The 24755-nt window shown below is 45.4% G+C and overlaps 1 protein-coding gene across 5 annotated transcripts in view; it reads left to right on the forward strand.

The window, feature by feature from the left end:
• The window catches only part of ttc29 (tetratricopeptide repeat domain 29), a 541923-nt gene that overhangs the window by 396741 nt on the left and 120427 nt on the right, over positions 1-24755 (forward strand). For all 5 annotated transcript variants that reach the window (XM_068020184.1, XM_068020194.1, XM_068020175.1 and 2 more), the window contains exon 10: positions 15829-16060. In XM_068020184.1, the coding sequence (XP_067876285.1) occupies positions 15829-16060 (232 nt within the window). The remainder of the gene's footprint in view (positions 1-15828; positions 16061-24755) is intronic.

Genomic DNA, 24755 nt, shown 5'->3' on the forward strand with positions numbered 1-24755 from the left:
ATCAATTTTTACCAATGTTTTATTTTCAAATTCAGTCCAAATTCCCTACCAGCCAATCAGGTCACAGCTTTCCTGTGACATCACTTTTCAGTTTTTTTTTACCAGAGGTAAGTTGTTTCTACTTACCGGTCTGGAACTCCGCCCTCCGAGTCTTCTCCGTGGATGTAGGCCGCGAATCCCTGAGGTAGGTTTTTTATACTTACCGGTCTGGAACTCTGCCCTCCGAGTCTTCTCCGTGAATGTTACAATTAATTTAACCCTCATAATTTAACCCTTGGAGCCCTGCTAACATTCTAGTGAATCTGTGCTGCACTCCTTCCAAGACCAGTATATCCTTTCTAAGGTGTGGTGTGGTGAACTGTACACAGTACTCCAGCTGTGGTCTAACCAGTACTTTGTATACCTGTAGCAAATCTTCCTCCCCTTTATATTCTAGCCCTTTATATTCTAGCCCATTAGCCATTTTGATTAGGTTTTGTACCTGACTACTACATTTTAGTAATCTGTGTGCATGAACCCCTAAATATCTTTGGCCTATCACTGTTCTCAGCTTTTCATCATTTAAATAATACTCTGATCCATCCTTTTTGGCCCAAAATGATTAACCTCACACTTACCTGTGTAGAAATCCATCTTCCACAGTTTTGTCCCCTCATTTCACCTATCAATGTCTCTTTATAATTTCATACTCCCATCTAAACCATTTACTACATCACCAATCTTTGTATTATCGGCAAACTTGGGTATACGGCTCTCTATTGTGTTATCTAAATCATTAATAAATACAGTGAATAGTTGAGGCCAAGAACAAATCCTTGTGGTCATCACTAGTCACTTCCTTCAATTTAAAAGGAATTGGAATAGTATTGAAAAATGTTATGACCTCAGTGAGACTATTAAAGTCAAAACACATGATATCAGCTCCCCAGACCAATTTAAAGAAGTACATGACAAGATTTCACGTTTTAAGACTTTTACTAGAACAACTAAACAAAAAAAAAACAACATTAACTAAACAGTACTTTGTAAGTACCTAATACACTAAATTACAGATAATTTCCCTTCAACTTGTTAAAACACTTGAAAACCCTTACACATTGTCCTCATTGAGGCAATATCTTTGCGGTTAAAAGTCTCAAAATCCTCCCAGTTGCAACAGGTTGGATCACCCAGTCCTTCTCAAAGTCAATGTTCTTGTCACTAACTTCTTTCGAGCTCATTCAACCTGGACTTCTGTGAATAAGGCAATCTCTGGTGACCCCGTTGGTCTTTTTTTCCTCTGCAAACCTCCGCTTTCCTATTGGGTTGAAGTTTTAGCAGCCTTTCACTGTCCCAGTCTTCTGAGAGCAGCTGTTCTCTCTCCCTCTCTTCTAAGGTTGCCACTGGTGGTTTTTGTCTTCCAGTCTTCCTTACAGCCTCCTGGCTTCTGAAAGTCTGTTGAATTTATCCATAATCAAAATTCAGTAAACATTTGTCTTTTCCAATATGCAGATTCCACAAGTCTGAACACAGTAGAACCACCCAGGCCTTCGTTTGTTTCCAGTTGTTAACAAATTTCAACTCGAGTTTGCACTCAGAGCTCCTGGCTCCCTGTTTACAATCTGAGAGAGCGAAAGCCATTGTTCTTCAAGTGTTACAACCTTTCCTTCCACGTTCAAAGGGGTCTTTGATCTGGGTTCCTTGTTTGCATGGTAACCAGGATCCCTGTCTTGTGTCTAGGTAGAGTTGATGTGAAGTCATGTGTTTCCTTCAGATCCTTCTTAGACTACATTAAAAAATCACACTTTTAAAAACATTGTGTTACGACCAGGTGAGAAAAGGGTCTAGGGTTCCCTCGTCCCCGTCCCATGGCACCTTCCCCTGCAATCGCAGGAGGTGTAATACCTGCTCATTTACCTCCTCTCTCCTCACTATCCCAGGCCACAAACATTCCTTTCAGGTGAAGCAGCGATTTACTTGTACTTCTTTCAATGTAGTATACTGTATTCGCTGCTCACAATGTGGTCTCCTCTACATTGGGGAGACCAAGCGCAGACTGGGTGACCACTTTGCGAAACACCTCCGCTCAGTCCGCAAGCAGGACCCTGAGCTTCCGGTTACTTGCCATTTCAACACTCCCCCCTGCTCTCATGCTCACATGTCTGTCCTGAGATTGCTGCAGTGTTCCAGTGAACATCAACGCAAGCTCGAGGAACAGCATCTCATCTACCAATTAGGCACACTACAGCCTGCCAGACTGAACATTGAGTTCAATAATTTCAGAGCATGACAGCCCCCCATTTTACTTTCATTTTTAGTTATTTTTTCTTTTTTACATTTTTCACATTTTTTTTTGCATTTATTTCATTTCATCTCAGTTTGTTCAGTTTGCTTACCCACTGTTTTTTTCATGTTTGCACTTGCTGCTGTTCAATATTCAGTCCGTTAACACCTTATCTGTACTAATGCTTTGTCTTTCAACACACCATTAACATATTGTTTGCCTTTACTCCATGACCTTTTGGTCAGCTATGTGGCCTAGTCCAATCTACACCTTCTCCTTTGTTATCTCTTGCCCCCACCCCCACCTCACCTGCTTATAACCTGTGACATTTCTAATATTCGGTTAACGCCTAGGGATACGCGATGCGCCCACCCTAGCAAGCATACACGATACACACATACAGATAGAGACAGAAAATAGCAGAAGAAATAAAGTGGAAAAGTTTGAGGTAATATCTGAAAATGGTTTTGGTTACAGTTCTTTGAGCTAGCAGTAAAGCCCTTGATTGTAGGTAGGTTTTGATTTTCTTGGGGCCCAGTATTCTTCTTCAAACTTGTTCGATGTAGGAGACTTTTCTCTCTTGAGGTTCATGTGTTCTCAGTGGGTCCAGAGGCTTGTGAGAAAGAGATGGGAGCAGACAGGAGAGGTTTTCTCACTCCAGGAGCAAACAGACTTTTCTCGAGTTCAAAAACTCTGTGGCGAGTTCAAAAAACCCTGGAGCAGCCAGTTAGTCATGTGACCAGCTGGTTTAACCAGTCCTGGCTTTTATGGATTGTATCAACTTAGCAGTCTCTAGAATGCTCTTCCTTACACATTAAATGTCTGGTGATCAAAATCCATTGTGGGTTGAATGTGTCAGGGAATGGTCCTGTTGTCTCCACAAGCACTGTCTGTTAGTACGCAAATGTTTTTCAGCTAAGTGTCTGGCAGCCCTTGTAACAGGCCTTCTCTTCTTCCCAGCAAGTTTAAAATCAATGTTCATATGATAAAATTAATATGCCTCATTCTTGGTATGTGGGGACCTGCAGGACACCTTCACATCCAGCATAATGTAATGCGGTTTGAGAAAAGCACATTTCATTAAAAAGGATCGAGAGAGAAAATCTAAGATACAGGAAAAAGCCTGCGTCTCTCTCTCTGTGATTCACATTCATTCATAAAACCTAAGACTTATTACAGCCTGTCTTTTCTTAGTAGCAGTGTTGCTTTAAACTGCCCTTTTTTGGCATCCCAATAGACATGTGGTTCTTTGTGGGGGGTGGGGATTTATTCAGTTCATCCATTTCCATGACTGCCAAGGGTGTCTTTGAGATGGTTAGGTTTAATTCGCTCTGAGTTGGAATTTTTTTTTTCCAGGAGGGTCAATAGTGGACGGGTCTATCCTGAACTCTCTTTCAGTGCTTTGCTGAGTCATGCAAAGGCTTTTGACTTCAGGGGATGGGTGGTTCTCTTTTTTTTCGGACTGTAGGGGAGGATTCTTTGCTAATTTCCCCTTTGTCCTCTGGGACACTCCTGCCTACACTCCCACACCTGTACAGGACTTAGGGGTGCAGGTTTCACTGTAGGTTGGGGTTTCCCCTTAACCTGGCACATGTGGCAATTCCTGCAGTACTCCATCACATCTTTGCGGCGTTTTGGCCAGTCAAACTGCTGTCTTATGCGGGCTTTGGTCTTTCGTATACCAGCATTTACTGCCACTGTAGTCTCATGGGCCCTTCTTAATATTTCTCTCCGGTACCTCTGCGGCACCACTAACGTGTGAACTACCGTCCACTCCTTGCTGTCAGGTCTGTGAGGAGAACTCCATTTCCTCATCAGTACCTCATTCTTTAAATAGTAGCAATCAGGGACTCCCTCTGTTTCACTTTCAGATTGGGCAGCCTGTGCTAACTCTCGCAACACTGGGTCAGCTCGCTGAGCCTCAGCTCGGGAATATTTATTTAATTCACTCCCTGGGTCTTCTAACCTTCCAAAGAAAGTCTCGGACAGACAGACCTCATGGTCATTTGCCTGCAGTGCCAATGTAGTCTCCTCTGGGGGAGCTGGTTTGATCATGGCCTCACTCATTACACATTCAGGAAACTGCAGGGGACCATCTTCTGCCACTGTCCTGTCTCTCTGACCTCTTGCAGTCTTTCTTTCACTACTGGGGGGGTGCTACCACCTTCACCCCTGCCAGATCATTACCTAGGTGCAGGTCAACCCCGTCCACAGGCAAACTACGGTCACCGGTCCCACCCGGTGTACCGGTACAGGCATACATTGCCCTCTAATACCATTCACCACCATTCTGGTGTTCACTGCACTCTCTGGGGGAAAGGTCAGGCCTTTTCCCTGTAAAAGGGATCTAGTCGCCCCTGTGTCCTTGAAAATTACTATGGGCTTGCTTGTCCCACACTCTAGGGGTATGGGGTTACTTTCCCTTCAAACACAAAACTGTGATCATCTTCAGGAATCCTGTTAAATTTTCCTGCACTTGAAGCAGTAAGCCTCCTGGGTCTCACTCTTACTGCAGCTTGTTCTGCTGTGCTTTCCATCAGGTTTCTTCTTCACTGAGTGCTCTGATTTACCCTACAGGTTTTCCCTTTATTTTCGAGCAGGCAGCTTTTAGATGACCTGCTTTATTACAATGGTAGCACACAGGTTTCAGTTTAGAGATAAAGCACTGAAACAGGCCCTTCAGCCCACCGAGTCTGTGCCGACCATCAACCACCTATTTATACTAATCCTACACTAATTCCATATTCCTACCACATCCCCACCTGTCCCTATATTTCCCTACCACCTACCTATACTAGTGGCAATTTTTATAATGGTCAATTAACCTATCAACCTGCAAGTCTTTGGCATGTGGGAGGAAACCGGAGCACCCGGAAGAAACCCACGCAGACACAGGGAGAACTTGCAAACTCCACACAGGCAGTACCCAGAATTGAACCCGGGTCGCTGGAGCTGTGAGGCTGCGGTGATAACCACTGCACCACTGTGCCGCCCGGGTCTCCGGGTCTCACTCCCGCTCATAGCACCATCCTTTTTGGCTAGAGGAGGGTCCCCTGTGTCTCCTGCTTTTCTTACTATCCCAGGACTGCTTGGGCTCCTATCAGCTTCCCACCCTTTGCCCTTTTTGGATTTGTGGGGGTGACTAGGAAAGGTTCTCCCCTGGGAAACCGAATTATAAATTAAAGCAAATTCATCAGCCAGAACGGCCACTGCTCTTCTACATGGTTCTTTATGGAGAGTGGGAGAGGGTCTTAAATTCTTCTAACAGAATTACTTCTCTGAGATTCTCATAGCTGAGCTGTACTTTAAGAGCCCTCAGCCACTGGTCAAAATCCAGCTGCTTACTTCTTTCAAACTCCAGATAAGTTTGATTAGCTTGCTTCCTGAGGGTTCTAAACTTTTGGCGATAGGCTTCGTGTCAAATTCATATGCCCCGAGGATAGCATTTTTTGTCAGTTCATAAATTGATGAACTCTCATCAGGCAACAGGGAATAAATCTCATGGGCTTTTCCAGTTAGCTTGCTTTGTAATAAAAGAGGCCAGGTCTCAGCTGGCAAATTTAACTACCTTACCAGTTTCGCAAAAGACACAAAAAAAACGCTTCCACATATTCCTCATTGAACTTTGGGATTAGTTGAGATAGTTTTAACAATTTTGTACCCAGTCCTGAATTACGTTCCTCCATATTTGCCATGCTTTCGCTGGGGTTACTCTGTTGCCCCCGAGTTGACTCAAGCTACTTCAGCTGTCTTTCTTTGCATTCTTTCTGGAATATTCTTTCTCTCTCCTGCCTCTCTTTGTCTTCACGTTCCTTCTGGAAGGCTCTTTCTTTCTCCTCTTCTAATTCAAGTTTCCTTTGTTCCAATTGTATCTTTGCTAGCAATACCCTATCGGAATCTACTTCTAACCCTGTTTCTTCTTCTTCAGATTCAAGGGAAAAATGGTTGGCCACTAGCCTTAGGAGTTTAGACATCCTAGCCTTGCCACATACAGTGATCCCACATTGCTGAGCCATTTTCCTCAACTCCTCCATAGACTGTGCTTTTAACCTATCCCAAGTTACTTCACCCTGGCTTGGAGAGCTGCTAGTTTCAGTTGCAGACTTGTTAGTATTCAAGCATGCGCAACCACAAGAAAACCTGTATTGAAATCTTGCTCTTTTTTTGATTGGGAACAATTTGGCTTCCCACTTCCAATTTCTCTCGTTTGTCTGTGGGTAAAATCCAGGACGGGAGCCCCCAAATTTCGGTTACGACCAGATGAGAAAGGGGTCCAGGGTTCCCTCTCAGCCTTCACCTGGTCTTACCATAACATGATTTAATGTTAAACACACTGTTTTTTTAGCTCCCCCTTAGTGAATCCTTGTTCACTAACTTCCAATTATAAGGCAAAGAAACTAGCCAAACAGCTTTTCTTAGGTTTAAAGAAAAAAGGTTGAATTTTATTAAACTTAAATTCTAATTCGGTTGATGCCTACGGATTCGCGATGCACCCACGCTAGCATGCATACGTGATGCACACATGCAGACAGAGACAGAAAAGAGCAGAAGAAATAAAGTGGAAAAGTTTCAGGCAATATCTGAAGATGGTTTTGGTTACTGTTCTTCGGGCTCGCAGTAAAGTCCTTGATTGTAGGTAGGTCTATCTTTTTGATGGGGCTCAGTGTTCCGGACGAAACTGAAGAGCACAGCTGTCGATACTTTAATCTCCGATCCTGCTGTCTTCACTGTCCAGAGTGTCTGCAGCCACGGCGTGCGTTAAGTCCATTGAGGTGAAGAAGGAGCAGCGGGACCCTAGGGAAGTCTTGAGAAAAGGTGCCCCGAACACCCAAAAAATCCATGAACGGCCCCCCGGCCGCAACTTCAAAGCGCCCGCGGGAGATGGCGCGGAGAGCATCTGCAGCGCACTGTTGGCAATGTTGTATGCCTTTATATAAACCACGTCAAAAAACCCTTAGCGAATGTAATCACCTCTGTAAGTCTGCCAAAAGATGCTTCACCTCCCGAAGGACATGGATGAGCTTTCCGGACGTCGATGGTGGGCACTGAGGAAATGGCTTATTACCTGCACCCGCTTTCCCCACCCTTCCCCTCCCCTTCCACCCCCCCCCCCCCCGGTCCCCTTCCCTGCTCCACCCTCTCAGCTCACCCCCTCACAAGCCCGTCCCAGCCCCCACCCCGCACCATCTTCCCTCCACACCCCCTTCCCATGCACCCCCCCACCCCCTTACAGCCCCCTTCCCAGCTCCCCCTTGCACCCCCTCCCTCCACCCTTCCCCCTCGCATCCCCTCCTCCCACCGGCATCATCCTACACCTGTGTAGGGGCCCTAACAACCCCACTGCCTTGTGGGCATCTCGGGAGAGACCAAGGCTAAGGGAGTAAACCCAAACAGATAATCCAGAGCAGAACCCCGTAGGCGGTCATGTGTCACCTTTGGCATGTTTCCGGCAGTTCCTGCAGCCATACTGCTGCCAAACATCGTGCTATGCACTCCTTTGGACCCCACCAGAAAGGCCGAGAGGGAGGTTTTGACGACTGGGCAACTCTCAACCTCCATAAATTCGCCCAGGCATGCGCCATGGAGAGGTCACTCCATACTTGCCTCACAGTGACTGAAACAACACGGAAGGCAGCAGTTACGAGTTATACGTCCAGATAAATTGGCGTAGAAACTGGGCGACACGGGTTGCCTTTGTCGGTGGGAGAGGTCATTGCACCTCACTGGACAGCTACCGCCCGCCTCAAACCGGGCAGCCCCCGGTCAATAAGGTTCTGTCCCGCCACAGTCTACCTGCTTCAATGGGTGCTTGGAGCTCAGGGTCATTGCTCGAAAGGTGGACTGATACACCGCACCAAACAACACGAAAAAAGGAAAGAAGGTACCAGCCCTTCGCTTTGCAAGCTGGAACGTCAGAACTATGTGTCCTGGCCTGTCAGAAGACCTTACACAAATCAACGATTCTCGGAAGACCACCATCATTAACAATGAGCTCAGTAGACAATGTAGACATTGCAGCACTTCAGGAGACATGCCTCCCTGCGAGTGGATCTCCAGCAGAGCAAGACTACACCTTCTTCTGGCAGGGCAGGAATCCTGAAGAACCAGGACAGCATGGAGTGGGCTTCGCCATCAGAAACGCCTTGCTCAGCATGATAGAGCCTCCCTCAAATGGCTCGAAACGCATACTGTCCATCCAACTGCTCACCACCTCTGGTCCAGTACACCTACTCAGCATCTATGCTCCAACACTCTGCTCCCCACCTGATGCTAAAGATCAGTTCTACGAGGAACTCCATAACATCATTAGCAGCATCCCCAACACCGAACACCTATTCCTGCTGGGGGACTTTAATGCCAGGTTGGGGCCGACCATGACTCATGGCCCTCCTGCCTTGGGCGCTATGGCGTTGGAAGGATGAATGAGAACGGGCAGCGACTGCTTGAGTTGTGTACCTATCATAACCTGTCATCAGGTTTCATGGAGGCACCCAAGATCGTGTCGTTGGCACCAGCTAGACCTCATTATCACAAGGCGAGCCGCCTTAAACAGTGTTCAAATCACACGCAGCTTCCACAGTGCGGACTGCGACACCGACCACTCCCTGGTGTGCAGCAAGGTTAGACTCAGACCAAAGAAGTTGCATCATTCCAAGCAGAAGGGCCACCCGCGCATCAACACGTGCAGAATTTCTCACCCACAGCTGTTGCAAAAATTTCTAAATTCACTTGTAACAGCCCTTCAAAACACTCTCACAGGGGATGCTGAGACCAAGTGGGCCCACATCTATGAGTCAGCTTTGACCACCTACGGCAAAAGTACGAAGAGAAATGCAGACTGGTTTCAATCTCATAATGAAGAGCTGGAACCTGTCATAGCCGCTAAGCGCATTGCACTGTTGAACTACAAGAAAGCCCCCAGCGATTTAACATCCGCAGCACTTACAGCAGCTGCACAAAGAACAGCCAGGCACTGGGCAAACGACTACTGGCAACACCTATATTCAGCTGGCCTCAGACACCGGAAACATCAGAGGAATGTATGATGGCATTAAGAGAGCTCTTGGGCCAACCATCAAGAAGATCGCCCCCCTCAAATCTAAATCGGGACATAATCACTGACCAACGCAAGCAAATGGACCACTGGGTTGAGCACTACCTAGAACTGTACTCCAGGGAGAATGTTGTCACTGAGACTGCCCTCAATGCAGCCCAGCCTCTACCAGTCATGGATGAGCTGGACATACAGCCAACCAAATCGGAACTCAGTGATGCCATTGATTCTCTAGCCAGCGGAAAAGCCCCTGGGAAGGACAGCATTACCCCTGAAATAATCAAGAGTGCCAAGCCTGCTATACTCTCAGCACTACATGAATTGCTATGCCTGTGCTGGGACGAGGCAGCAGTACCCCAGGACATGCGCGATGCCAATATCATCACCCTCTATAAAAACAAAGGTGACCGCGGTGACTGCAACAACTACCGTGGAATCTCCCTGCTCAGCATAGTGGGGAAAGTCTTTGCTCGAGTCGCTCTAAACAGGCTCCAGAAGCTGGCCAAGCGCGTCTACCCTGAGGCACAGTGTGGCTTTCCTGCAGAGAGATAGACCGTTGACATGCTGTTCTCCCTTCGTCAGATACAGGAGAAATGCCGTGAACAACAGATGCCCCTCTACATTGCTTTCATTGATCTCACCAAAGCGTTTGACCTCGTCAGCAGACGTGGCCTCTTCAGACTACTAGAAAAGATTGGATGCCCACCAAAGCTACTAAGTATCATCACCTCATTCCATGACAATATGAAATGCACAATTCAACATGGTGGCTCCTCATCAGACCCCTTTCCTATCCTGAGTGGCGTGAAACAGGGCTGTGTTCTCGCACCCACACTTTTTGGGATTTTCTTCACCCTGCTGCTTTCACATGCGTTCAAGTCCTTTGAAGAAGGAATTTTCCTCCACACAAGATCAGGGGGCAGGTTGTTCAACCTTGCCCGTCTAAGAGCAAAGTCCAAAGTACGGAAAGTCCTCATCAGGAAACTCCTCTTTGCTGACAATGCTGCTTTAACATCTCACACTGAAGAGTGCCTGCAGAGTCTCATCGACAGGTTTGCGGCTGCCTGCAATGAATTTGGCCTAACCATCAGCCTCAAGAAAACGAACATCATGGGGCAGGACATCAGAAATGCTCCATCCATCAATATTGGCGACCACGCTCTGGAAGTGGTTCAAGAGTTCACCTACCTAGGCTCAACTACCACCAGTAACCTGTCTCTAGATGCAGAAATCAACAAGCGCATGGGAAAGGCTTCCACTGCTATGTCCAGACTGGCCAAGAGAGTGTGGGAAAATGGCACACTGACACAGAACACAAAAGTCCGAGTGTATCAGGCCAGTGTCCTCAGTACCTTGCTCTATGGCAACGAGGCCTGGACAACGTATGTCAGCCAAGAGCGACGTCTCAATTCATTCCATCTTCGCTGCCTCCGGAGAATACTTGGCATCAGGTGGCAGGACCGTATCTCCAACACAGAAGTCCTCGAGGCAGCCAACATCCCCAGCTTATACACACTACTGAGTCAGCGGCGCTTGAGATGGCTTGGCCATGTGAGCCGCATGGAAGATGGCAGGATCCCCAAAGACGCATTGTACAGCGAGCTCGCCACTGGTATCAGACCCACCGGCCGTCCATGTCTCCGCTTTAAAGACATCTGCAAATGCGACATGAAATCCTGTGACATTGATCACAAGTCGTGGGAGTCAGTTGCCAGCGTTCGCCAGAGCTGGCGGGCAGCCATAAAGACGGGGCTAAAGTGTGGCGAGTCGAAGAGACTTAGTAGTTGGCAGGAAAAAAGACAGAGGCGCAAGGGGAGAGCTAACTGTGTAACAGCCCCGACAAACAAATTTCTCTGCAGCACCTGTGGAAGAGCCTGTCACTCTAGAATTGGCCTTTATAGCCACTCCAGGCGCTGCTTCACAAACCACTGACCACCTCCAGGTGCTTATCCATTGTCTCTCGAGATAAGGAGGCCAAAGAAGAAGAAGAAGAAGAGTGTTCTTCTTAAACCTTGATCGATGTACGAGATGTTTCCCTCTTGAAATTTATGTGTCCTCAATGGTTCCAGAGGCTTGTGAGAAAGAGATGGGAGCAGACAGGAGAGGTCTTTTCACTCCAGGAGCAAACAGTCTTTTCTTGAGTTCAAAAACCCTGGACCAGCCAGTTAGTCATATGACCAGCTGGTTTAACCAGTCCTGGCTTTTGTGGATTGTATGCCCTTAGTTGGTCTCTGGAATGCTCTTCCTTACACCTTCAATGTCTGGTGATCAAAATCCATTGTGGATTGGATGTGTCAGGGAATGGTCCTGTTGTCTCCACAAGCACTATCTGTTAGTCTGCGAATGTTTTTCAACTAAGTGTCTGGCAGCCCTTGTAACAGGCCTTCTCTTCCCAGCAAGTTTAAAATCAATGTTCATATGACAAAATTAATATGCCTCATTCTTGGCAGGTGGGAGCCTGCATGACAATAATCATACTACTAAGTCCAGTGTTCATAACGGAATTAAAAAATGATACAGAGAAAGGGCAGGGAAATAGGATGAAAGTTGATAGTTGCATTTGTAGAGCTCGAACTAGCATTCGTGTAATAGGTAAAGCTACCTCCCTTTGTACTGTCATTTCTGTGATGCGTTTCCTTTCAGGGTTTCAATGCTGCCTTTTCCAGTAAAAGAAATAAGTATGTAGTCTAGAACTAACTATTCTAAACCACAGACAAGCTCAATATTCTACCCTGCTCCTTCTAGTCTGCCTCAGTGATACACATTAACCCCAATCTCATCCCTTGCTGTATCATTGTGAACTTTTCCATTCTCCATACTCAGTGAGATTATCTATTCGTGCCTATTTGTTTTATTCTGTGGACCAGCACCCACTGGAAAGTGCTTTGAAACCATTCTGATTTATTGGTCAGAAAACTCTTAAAATGGAAGTCTCCTCTCTCTACTGGATTTATCAGTCAGTTTCCAGAGGTAAGTACTAATCCTAAAGTCTGTCTAATGCCCCTATTTTTATGTTCCTACAAACAACAATCCTGTGGTAAATGGTTATGCTTGGAGCCACCTACAGGCAAACATTTTAATAGAACAAGTAAAAACAGAAAATGCTTAAAATATTCAGAAGATTTGTCAGCATCTAAAAAGAGAAAAAATGTCAATGTTTTTGGTGGATCTCTTCATCAGAACTAAAGGGCGGAAAGCAATGGAGTTAACTAGCATGGAGAAGGGAAGGGGAAATAGCAGGTAAAATGCAACAGAACTGACGTACCAACTCTTACAAGTAGATAGCAGTTGGGTTTAGTAGCATTTAAGCAGTTTTTTCAGCTTTGTCTTTGACTATTATCTTGAGCTTTAGCTCAGCAACATAAAAAAGTTACTTCTGTTAAAGCTCTGAAAGGTTTATAAAAAACAAAAAAAAATTTAAATTAAAACTGAAAATGCTAGCCGTACACAAGTTGATCGAATTCTGAAAGCAAAAAGGTAGGTTAATTTTTCAGAACCCATCCTCAGAATTCAATGGGAGACTATAGTAGGAGGCTTAAAATAGTTAGGTTGGATTAAAAATGGGAGGGGGAATCAATGTGGCAAGAAGGTCAGGATCATATTTGCAGACCAAATGGAGATGTTTGGCAGAGCAATCACCAATTCTGTGTTTGGTCTCTGCAACACAGGGGAAGACCACACCATGAGCAGTAAACATAGTATGCCGAATTATAAATTGCTGTCTTGGACGAACTGACTATTTGGAGGTGTGGACAATGCCATGGAAAGGAGTGAAGGTCATAGAGTCACAGAGTTATACAGCACAGAAACAGGCCCTTCGGCCCATTGTGTCCATGCCGGCCATCAAGCACCTATCTATTCTAATCCCATTTTCCAGCACTTGGCCCGTATGCTATGGCGTTTCAAGTGCTCATCTAAATACTTCTTAAATGTTGTGAGGGTTCCTGCCTCTACCACCCCTTCAGGCAGTGTGTTCCAGATTCCAACCACCCTGTGGGTGAAAATTTTTTCCTCAAATTCCCTCTGAACCTCCTTCCCCTTACCTTAAACCTATGCCCCCTGGTTATTGACACCTCCGCTAAGGGAAAAAGTTTCTTCCTATCTATGCCCCTCATAATCTTGTATACCTCAATCAGATCGCCCCTCAGCCTTCTCTGCTCTAAGGAAAACAACCCTAGCCTATCCAGTCTCTCTTCATAGCTGAAATGCTCCAGCCCAGGCAACATCCTGGTGAATCTCCTCTGCACCCTCTCCAGTGCAATCACATCCTTCCTATAGTGTGGCGACCAGAACTGTACACAGTACTCCAGCTGTGGTGCATCTAGAAGTACTAAACAAGAACAGCTGATGGTGGGTGAATGACTGTGTCACAAAAGTAATGGATCCTACAGAAAGTGCAGGGGAAGGGAATGGGTTGATGTGTTGGGTGCTGGAATCACATCTTTCCAATGCCTGGCTGAGATAATCTTTGGACATCATCCAGCACTTTTCATCTTTTTCTAGCTTTTAAAAATTCTAATGACAGATCATTAAATCTATTAGCTTTCTTTATAATAGCAATTATTATTTCTGTGCTCTTGGCTTTCACCTGTTTCCCCTCATCTCTCTTTTTAGATGCTGACAGACCTGCTATGCATTTCCAGAATTTTCAACTATTATTTCAGATTTGCATGAATCTGTTTTTTATCATAAATTTAATAATGTACTCAATGATATCACCACTGAGATCTCTCCTGTCTTCTCTATATGCTGCAAATTGTGCAGTTAGGGATAGAGGTTTGAATATGGCAAATACAAATAGTTGGAGCAGCTCAGCAAGGTTGTGGTCAAGTGAAAGATATGCATGTGTATTTGAAGTCCCATCAATTCTTTTACTTTGGTAAATATCACTGGCAATGTTATAGAATGAAAATAAGAAATATAAAGAGTGATTCTATGATCTGGCACTCCTAATGGGAAGCAACATTTTTAGGGATTGATTCTGAGAAAATCATGGGCATACTACCCATGATTTCCTATCTATTAAAATGAATAGGTGGAAAATAACAGATGGGGACCTGCTTCTTGAGATGGGTTCCACTTCAAGTCCCACTCCCTGCTGGGAGGTTCCAATTGCAGAATTACCCAGTGAAGTTATAGTGGATAAATGAAGAGAAGGTTGTAATGTTGGTGGTAATCTTAGTTGCTTCCAGTACTTTCTAGGGGTTTGGAGAAAATAAGCAAAAAAAAAATTAATTTTTTCGAAAATTGAGGAGCTTTGTAAGGTGAAAGTAAGGAGAGACTACAAAACATGGCCAAGCCTGTTCTAGGAGACCTATTTCAGCTTCCAATCAGTATGCAGAAACTAAAACTGTGCTGATCTCTATTTTGTTTGGTGGACAGTTTCACTGCCAACAACAATGGCATTTGAGCATTTCACTCTCACAAATGTCAGTGCACCAGGGGCTGCAGAGCAGCCTTTCACTTAAAGGTTCATCTTCACAAGTAGGACCTAATTCACAAACATAACCAGTAAGACATTTGTGTTACCTTTTTTTTGACAATAATGACATTGACAATGTTCTTGTCAAAACCACTTTCCCTTACAGGCAACCTCTCCTTTAAGCATTCTTTGAGGTGCTACTTGTATGATACTGAATAGAAATAAGTATAAGATACATTTCTGTACTTCCTGACTGGCTGCTCTTTTTTTGTCTTCAGCATTCAATCTCATCTTTTTAGAGTGTTTCCTTCTCCTAACAGATTTTTAAAAAACTCAGTAGAAGTATATTCAAAAATAGATAATTCTGATAAAATGAAAATGCTGTTAATAACAGTGTAAAGTGATTTGGTAATTGCATCGATTATAGATTGTGGGCGGCACTTGTGATGTGATTACTGAAGAATAACACTTACATAATTTATAGGAGGCTATAAATTATTATGTAGCCAGGGAGCAAGAATAGTGATTGGTAAGACACAGTATCTACTAAAACAATGTATTTGTTTTTAAAAAATCTTTTTATACAACATTTTCTGTTTGAATTTTAAGGTTGGATTTATTCAGGATGCAAAGCAAACACATGGCTGGTAGCAGCAAAAATTGCCTCATCTCATGGTGTTTGTTACTTGCAAGAATAGAGAACAGAGATGTGAGAACGTCATCCTACTTCACACATTAGGTTCAATGGAAAAGTCTTACAAATCCTCACGTTTTACTGTTGACTTAATGTACGCATTTCATGCCCAAGTCTTGAATTCCAAATTCACTAATACTACTTTGCTTTTATGTTTTTAGCTTGAGATGAATTCCCAACACATAAAGGTTACTGTTCTGCTTTTGTTACTCAAGCAATCAGACAAGGTCTTTGTCATAACCTTTGTGTTACCCAGGGATCTGTGCATTAAGAATCAGCCACTTACAGCGACTGCTCTTATTCCACAATGTAAATAGCAGTAAACTAAATGCCATTTTCCAATCTAAAACTTATTTGCCTTTCTGAACTTGTTTCTCTGTAACATTTCCTAACAGGGTCAATATGATGAAGCTTGCAAGTATATTAAGCGAGGGTATGAGATTGCCATGACTTTGGGTGATCTACATCTACTAGAAATTATGCAAGTTCACTTTGGCATCTTCAAAGCTCACGCAATGATGACCACATATTGTCACTGCGTAGAAGCTGCTGGACACGACAATCTTGAGCGCCTGGTTACATGGAAGGATTGTAGAAAAGACACTTTCAATGACTCCGTTATAGAAGGTAACACTTTAGTGCTTGTGCATTGTTAATAGCTAAGCCATGTTACATACATATTATTTTCACATCAATCAATGTTTTATTTCTATTGAATTTGATTTTTTTAGACTACATTCTTTCTATTACCAAACATGGTAAGATGTTTGTAAGTGTGAAACAGCGAATTCATTGTCCAGTGATTGGTTTCGCAGTTAACTTCTGCTAATTGATATTGGCAGTTAGAGCCAGGACGCTTGAAAATGTTCTTATGTCATCTCAGTGGGAGATTGAAAGAGAATGATGGTTAGTCTTTACTAATGTGACTTACGTTGGTCAGTATGTTGATGCTGGTTAGGAATACAGGCTGACATGAAGTAAAAACTGAAACAAACAAAAGAAAACAATAAAATTCACATAAAAATAAAAGCAAAGTACTGCAGATGCTGGAAATCTGAAACACAAACAAGAAATGCTGGAAATACTCAGCAGGTCTGGCAGCATCTGTGGAGAGAGAAGCAGAGTTAACATTTCATATCAGTGACCCTTCATCAGAACTAACAAATATTAGAAATGTAAAAGGTTTTAAGCAAGTAAAGTGGGGGTGGGGCAAGAGATAACAAAAGAGGTGTTGATAGGACAAGGTCACAGAGAATAACTGACCAGAAGGTCATGGAGCAAAGGCAAATGGTATGTTAATGGTGTGGTGAAAAACAAAGCGTAAGTACAGAGAGGGTGTTAATGGACAGAAAACTGAGCAGCCTGGCCCCAAGCACAAACATGAAAAAAACTGTGGGTAGGCACAGTAGAACCAAACTAAACAAACTAAAATACAATAAACAAAAAAAAGAAAAAATAACTAAAAATAAAAAGGGGGGATCCTGTCATGCTCTGAAATTATTGAACTCAATGTTCAGTCCGGCAGGCTGTAGCGTGCCTAATCAGTCAATGAGGTGCTGTTCCTCGAGCTTGCGTTGATGTTCACTGGAACACTGCAGCAATCCCAGGACAGAGATGTGAACATGAGAGCAGGGGGGAGTATTGAAATGGCCAGCAACCGGAAGCTCGGGGTCATGCTTTCGGACTGAGCAGAGGTGTTCTGCAAAGCTGTCACCCAGTCTGCATTTGGTCTCACCAATGTAGAGGAGACCACATTGTGAGCAGCGAATACAGTATACCACATTGAAAGAAGTACAAGTAAATCGCTGCTTCACCTGAATGGAGTGTTTGGGGCCTTGGATTGTGAGGAGAGAGGAGATAAATGGGCCGGTATTACACCTCCTGCGATTGCAGGGGAAGGTGCCGTGGGAAGGGGGCAAGGTGTTGGGGGTAATAGAGGAGTGGACCGGGGTGTCGTGGAGGGAATGATCCGTTTGGAATGCTGATGGGAAGGAAGGGGAAGATGCATTTGGTAGTGGCATCACGCTGGAGGTGGCAGAAATGGCGGAGGATAATCCTTTGGATGTGGAGGCTGGTGGGCTGGAAAGTGAGGACAAGGGGAACCCTGTCACAATTCTGGGAGGGAGGAGAAGGGGTGAGGATAGAGGTGTGGGAAATGGGCCAGACACGGTTGAGGGCCCTGTCAACCGCAGTGGGGGGAATCCTCGATTGAGGAAAAAGGAAGACATATCAGAAGTGCTGTCATGGAAGGTAACATCATCAGAGCAGATGCGTCGGAGACTGAGAAACTGGGAGAATGGAATGGAGTCCTTACAGGAGGCAGGGTGTGAAGAAGTGTCGTCGAGGTAGCTGTGGGAGACGGTAGGCTTATAATGAATATTAGTAGACAGCCTATCCCCAGAGACGGAGACAGAGAAGTAGCGGAAGGGAAGGGAAGTGTCGGAGATGGACCATGTAAAGGTGCGTGAAGGATGGAAATTAGAAGCAAAGTTAATAAAGTTTTCCAGTTCGGGGCGGGAGCAGGAAATGGCACCGATACAGTTATCAATGTACCGGAAAAAGAGTTGGGGGAGGGGGCCTGAGTAGGACTGGAACAACTTTGCTTTATCAACTTTGCTTCTAATTTCCACCCTGCTCGCACCTTTACATGGTCCATCTCTGACACTTCCCTTCCGCTACTTCTCTGTCTCCATCTCTGGGGATAGGCTGTCTACTAATATTCATTATAAGCCCACTGACTCCCACAGCTACCTCGACCACACTTCTTCACACCCTGCCTCCTGTAAGGACTCCATTCCATTCTCCCAGTTTCTCCGTCTCCGACGCATCTGCTCTGATGATGCTACCTTCCATGACAGCGCTTCTGATATGTCTTCCTTTTTCCTCAGTCGAGGATTCCCCCTCACTGTGGTTAACAGGGCCCTCAACTGTGTCCGGCCCATTTCCCCCACCTCTACCCTCACCCCTTCCCCTCCCTCCCAGAACCGCGACAGGGCTCCCCTTGTCCTCACTTTTCATCCCACCAGCCTCCACATCCAAAGGATCATTCTCTGCCATTTCCGCCACCTCCAGCATGATGCCACGACCAAACGCATCTTCCCCTCCCTTCCCCTGTCAGCATTCTGAAGGGATCGTTCCTTCTGCAGCACCCTGACCCACTCCTCCATTACCCCCAACACCTCGTCCCCTTCCCACGGCACCTTCCCTGGCAATCACAGGAGCTGTAATACCGGCCCATTTACCTCCTCTCTCCTCACAATCCAAGGCCCCAAACACTCCTTTCAGGTGAAGCAGCGATTTACGTATTTCTTTCAATGTAGTATACTGTATTCGCTGCTCACAATGTGGTCTCCTCTATATTGGTGAGACCAAACGCAGACTGGGTGATGGCTTTGCAGAACACCTCCGCTCAGTCCGAAAGCATGACCCCGAGCTTCCGGTTGCTGGCCATTTCAACACTCCCCCCTGCTCTCATGCTCACATCTCTGTCCTGGGATTGCTGCAGTGTTCCAGTGAACATCAACGCAAGCTCGAGGAATAACACCTCATTTACCGATTAGGCACGCTACAGCCTGCCGGACTGAACATTGAGTTCAATAATTTCACAGCATGACGGGCCCCCCCTTTTTATTTTTAGTTATTTTTTATTTTTTATCAGTTTATTTCATTTTATTTTCGTTTGTTTCTACTGTGCTTACCCACTGTTTTTTTCATGTTTGTGCTTGGGGCCAGGCTGCTCAGTTTTCTGTCCATTAACACCCTCTCTGTCCTAACGCTTTGTTTTTCACCACACCATTAACATACTGTTTGCCTTTGCTCCATGGCCTTCTGGTCAGTTATTCTCTGTGACTTTGTCCTATCAACAACTTCTCTTTTGTTATCTCTTGCCCCAGCCCCACTTTACTTGCTTAAAACCTTTTACATTTCTAATATCTGCCAGTTCTGATGAAGGGTCACAGACCTGAAACATTAACTCTGCTTCTCTCTCCACAGATGCTGCCAGACCTGCTGAGTATTTCCAGCATTTCTTCTTTGTGAATAGAATTCACATGACTGTCTTTTATATTGTTATGTTATTCCTTTGCACACTTAACAAAAATGCAATATGTTTTACCAAATTAAAAGTAAGATTTCTATTTGAAGAATTTATTTTTTGAAACAGTTTATTAGTTTCAAAACTTAGGGTAAATTCACTGATCCCATGCTCCCAGTGCATGAAAAGGAAGCTTGATTTGAAGATACGGCTACAACAGTGCGGTGTCAATTCTCACTTACCTTAAAGTACGACTCCCCGGTGACAGTGTGGAATTAGTCAATTAACCCTTCAATGTAATATTTTAAATGGGCAAAATCATAGATGTATGTTCTTTAATATTGAAGCATTGTACTCCTTTTTATAGAATATTTTTAAGTATAATATTCCAGTGCAAATCCAGACTTGTTTTAAATTGTTAAAGCAATGGGAAATTGTGAATGAAATATTCCCATTACAAAGCCTTCTGTAATTTATTAAGACCTGAATACTGCCAGTTATACTGATTTTAATAGTCAAATTTATTTCTCTGTGAATATTTTATTTAAACAATAATTGTTAATAACATCGCTATGGCAGCTGACATGGAAGAGTTATTGATCCAGTGTGAGGTAACTGAATTAATCAACATTATCAAACTGACAGTCACTGATGTACTGAGTACCTCATGGATATCTCTAACACTGGCTCAGCAATTCATCCATGCCAATTTCCTCTAATTATGTCATTAACCCTCATTATTTCAACAAAAATATTCAAAAACATATAGCACAAACAGAAGGTTGAAATATGTTAAAGTTCATTTTTAATTATTTTTAAAAAACACTTTAAATTTTGAGCAAGTGCCAATCCCCCAGGGCAGTGCCTCAACACTCCCAGTAATCTGTTGAGGAAGAGATTGCTAGACTGCTGTGATGCCCCGCATGCTGCTTTGAACACTAGTATCGAGAGCCATGATCGCAGCAGTCTGAGCTTGCATGGCAGCAGTCACACCTTCGGTAAAAGATGCTTATGCTCCAGTGGAAGTTGAGACATTGGCCATCAGATGTTGCATCATGATGGGTTCCACAGGTGTGCTGTTGGAATTGATCATCTGTTCCATATTAGAAAGGATGGACTGCAAGCTCTGCGCAAAGCCCTGTGTCACATTAGTGCCAGACACATCTATGTTGCTTGACATTGAGCACAGGCTTTCCAGCAGGTTTTCCAGTGCACCAAGCATTTAGATGTGTAACCCATCAGCCTTCTCCTGTAGCCTGGCCTATCAAAGTCCTCTACAGCAGGAGTAGTGTGCAACTTTGGCCTCCGGCAAACTGGCACCTGCATTATCTTTTCCCCCAGCCCTGGATCCTGCGCATTGGTACCCAGTGTCTCACAACTTACAAATCCCTCCTCTATCCTAGCCTCGAAAATACGTACTGTGTCAGTATCTGAGCTGGTGGCTGTGACTAGGAGATCAAGTGGTGGTGTCTGTCCATTTTCACTGCACTGACTGGGAAGGTTCTAGTTCTAGGGTATCTGAAATGAAAAAGGGACAAGGATTGGGCAGTGGTGAATGCAAAGGGGAAAGTTAAAAGTGCGTGCTCACACCCTTTTGCACCTTTTCTCTCAGAAGAGATTGCAAGTTAAGGAATAAGTGGGAGGTCTTTTTTTTTATTCATTCATGGGATGTGGGCGTCGCTGGTCAGGCCAGCATTTATTGCCCATCCCTAATTGCCCTTGAGAAGGTGGTGGTGAGCTGCCTTCTTGAACCGCTGCAGTCCATTTGGGGTAGGTACACCCACAGTGCTGTTAGGAAGGGAGTTCCAGGATTTTGACCCAGCGACAGTGAAGGAACGGCGATATAGTTCCAAGTCAGGATGGTGTGTGACTTGGAGGGGAACTTGCAGGTGGTGGTGTTCCCATGTATTTGCTGCCCTTGTCCTTCTAGTTGGTAGAGGTCGCAGGTTTGGAAGGTGCTGTCTAAGGAGCCTTGGTGCATTGCTGCAGTGCATCTTGTAGATGGTACACACTGCTGCCACTGTGCGCCGGTGGTGGAGGGAGTGAATGTTTGTAGATGGGGTGTCAATCAAGTGGGCTGCTTTGTCCTGGATGGTGTCGAGCTTCTTGAGTGTTGTTGGAGCTGTACCCATCCAGGCAAGTGGAGAGTATTCCATCACACTCCTGACTTGTGCCTTGTAGATGGTGGACAGGCTTTGGGGAGTCAGGAGGTGAGTTACTCGCCTCAGGATTCCTCGCCTCTGACTGCTCTTGTAGCCAAGGTATTTATATGGCTACTCCAGTTCAGTTTCTGGTCAATGGTAGCCCCTAGGATGTTGATAGTGGGGGATTCAGCGATGGAAATGCTGTTGAATGTCAAGGGGAGATGGTTAGATTCTCTCTTGTTGGAGAAGGTCATTGCCTGGCACTTGTGTGGCGCGAATGTTACTTGCCACTTATCAGCCCAAGCCTGGATATTGTCTAGGTCTTGCTGCATTTCTACACGGACTGCTTCAGTATCTGAGGAGTCACGAATGGTGCTGAACATTGTGCAATCATCAGCGAACATCCCCACTTCCGACCTTATGATTGAAGGAAGGTCATTAATGAAGCAGCTGAAGATGGTTGGGCCTAGGACACTATCCTGAGGAACTCCTGCAGTGATGTCCTGGAGCTCAGATAATTGACCTCCAACAACCACAACCAGCTTCCTTTGTGCTAGGTATGACTCCAGCCAGCAGAGGGTTTTCCCCCTGATTCCCATTGACCTCAGTTTTGCTAGGGCTCCTTAATGCCATACTCTTTGAACCAAGGCTGTAATGAGGTCAGGAGCTGAGCGGCCCTGGCGGAACCCAAACTGAGCGTCACTGAACAGGTTATTGCTAAACAAGTGCCGCTTGATGGCACTGTTGATGACACCTTCCATCACTTTACTGATGATTGAGAGTCGGCTGATGGGGCGGTAGTTGGCCGGGTTGGACTTGTCCTGCTTTTTGTGTACAGGACATACCTGGGCAATTTTCCACATTGCAGTGTAGATGCCAGTGTTGTAGCTGTACTGGAACAGCTTGGCTAGGGGCGCGGCAAGTTCTGGAGCACAGGTCTTCAGTACTGTTGCCGGAATATTGTCAGGGCCCATAGCTTTTGCAGTATCCAGTGCCTTCAGTCGTTTCTTGATATCACGCGGAGTGAATCGAATTGGCTGAAGTCTGACATCTGTGATGCTGGGGACTTCAGGAGGAGGCCAAGATGGATCATCAACTCGGCACTTATGGCTGAAGATTGTTGCAAATGCTTCAGCCTTATCTTTCGCATTGAAGTGCTGGGCTCCCTCATCATTGAGGATAGGGATATATGTGGAGCCACCTCCTCCAGTTAGTTGTTTAATTGTCCACCACCATTCACGGCTGGATGTGGCAGGACTGCAGAGCTTAGATCTGATCCGTTGGTATGGGACCGCTTAGCTCTGTCTATCGCATGCTGCTTACGCAGTTTGGCATGCAAGTAGTCCTGTGTTGTAGCTTTACCAGGTTGACACCTCATTTTGAGGTATGCCTGGTGCTGCTCCTGGCATGCCCTCCTGCACTCTTCATTGAACCAGGGTTGGTCTCCTGGCTTGATGGTACTGGTAGAGTGGGGGATATGCCGGGCCATGAGGTTACAGATTGTGGTTGAGTACAATTCTGCTGCTGCTGATGGCCCACAGCGCCTCATGGATGCCCAGTTTTGCATTGCTGTTCGAAATCTATCCCATTTAGCACAGTGGTAGTGCCATACAACACGATGGACGGTATCCTCAATGTGAAGGCGGGACTTTGTCTCCACAAGGACTGTGCGCTGGTCACTCCTACCAATACTGTCATGGACAGAAGCATCTGCGGCAGGCAGATTGGTGAGGACGAGGTCAAGTATGTTCTTCCCTCGTGTTGGTTCCCCCACCACCTGCCGCAGACCCAGTCTAGCATCTATGTCCTTTAGGACTCAGCCAGCTCGGTCAGTAGTGATGCTACCGAGCCACTCTTGGTGATGGACATTTAAGTCCTCCACCCAGAGTACATTTTGTGCCCTTGCCAGCCTCTGTGCTTCCTCCAAGTGGTGTTCAAGATGGAGGAGCACTGAGTCCTCAGCTGAGGGAGGGCGGTAGGTGGTAATCAGTAGGAGGTTACCTTGCCCATGTTGGACCTGATGCCATGAGACTTCATGGGGTCCGGAGTCGATGTTGAGGACTCCCAGGGCAACTCCCTCCCTACTGTATACCACTGTGCCACCACCTCTGGTGGGTCTGAACCTGCCGGTGGGACAGGACATACCCGGGGATGGTGATGGCAGTGTCTGGGACATTGTCTCTGAGGTATGATTCCGTGAGTATGACTATGTCAGGCTGTTGCTTGACTAGTCTGTGGGACAGCTCTCCCAACTTTGGCACAAGCCCCCAGATGTTAGTAAGGAGGACTTTGCGGGTCGACAGGGCTGGGGTTGCCGTTGTCGTTTCCGGTGCCTAGGTCGATGCCAGTTGGTCTGTCCGGTTTCATTCCTTTTTATTGACTTTGTAGCGGTTAGGTACAACTGAGTGGCTTGCTAGGCCGTTTCAGATGGCATGTAAGAGTTAACCACATTGCTGTGGGTCTGGAGTCACAGGCCAGGTAAGGACAGCAGATTTCCTTCCTTGAAGGACATTAGTGAACCAGATGGGTTTTTACAACAATCGACAATCGTTTCATGGCCATCATTAGACTAGCTTTTTAATTCCAGATTTATTAATTAAATTCAAATTCCACCTTCTGCTGTGGTGGGATTCGAACCCATGTCCCCAGAGAAATACCCTGGGTCTCTGGGTTACTGGTCCAGTGATAATACCACTACGCCACCGCCTACCCAAAAACCACTGTAGATGCAGAACAATTTTTCTCTGTTTCATCTCTTCAACCAAGGCCTCCAGTGCATTATCAGAAAACCTTGGTCCAAGCTCTCTACCATGGTTAGCCATTCTTCACTCTTTCATAGGACAGATTCACTTCTGAAATAACTTCCAGCACCTATTCCAACCACAATGCACCTCTCCTTTAAGAGGTGCAGTCTGCCTTTAAGTAGCACTAGCTACTCATGATATTGGGTCCCCTGCTAATGCATGCTGCTAATGAACAGCACAAGTAACACAAGCAGCAATCGTTTAAAACAGCAGACAGCATGAATTTTGATGTGCTGCCTGCATCACAGTGAACAGGCTTGGGTTAATCACACAACATGATCCTGGCACCTGTTTGTTTTTATTCATTCATGGGATGTAGGCGTCACTGGCCAGGCCAGCAT

The sequence above is a fragment of the Heterodontus francisci genome, chromosome 1 (genome assembly GCF_036365525.1).
Source record: "Heterodontus francisci isolate sHetFra1 chromosome 1, sHetFra1.hap1, whole genome shotgun sequence".
Taxonomy (NCBI): domain Eukaryota; kingdom Metazoa; phylum Chordata; class Chondrichthyes; order Heterodontiformes; family Heterodontidae; genus Heterodontus; species Heterodontus francisci.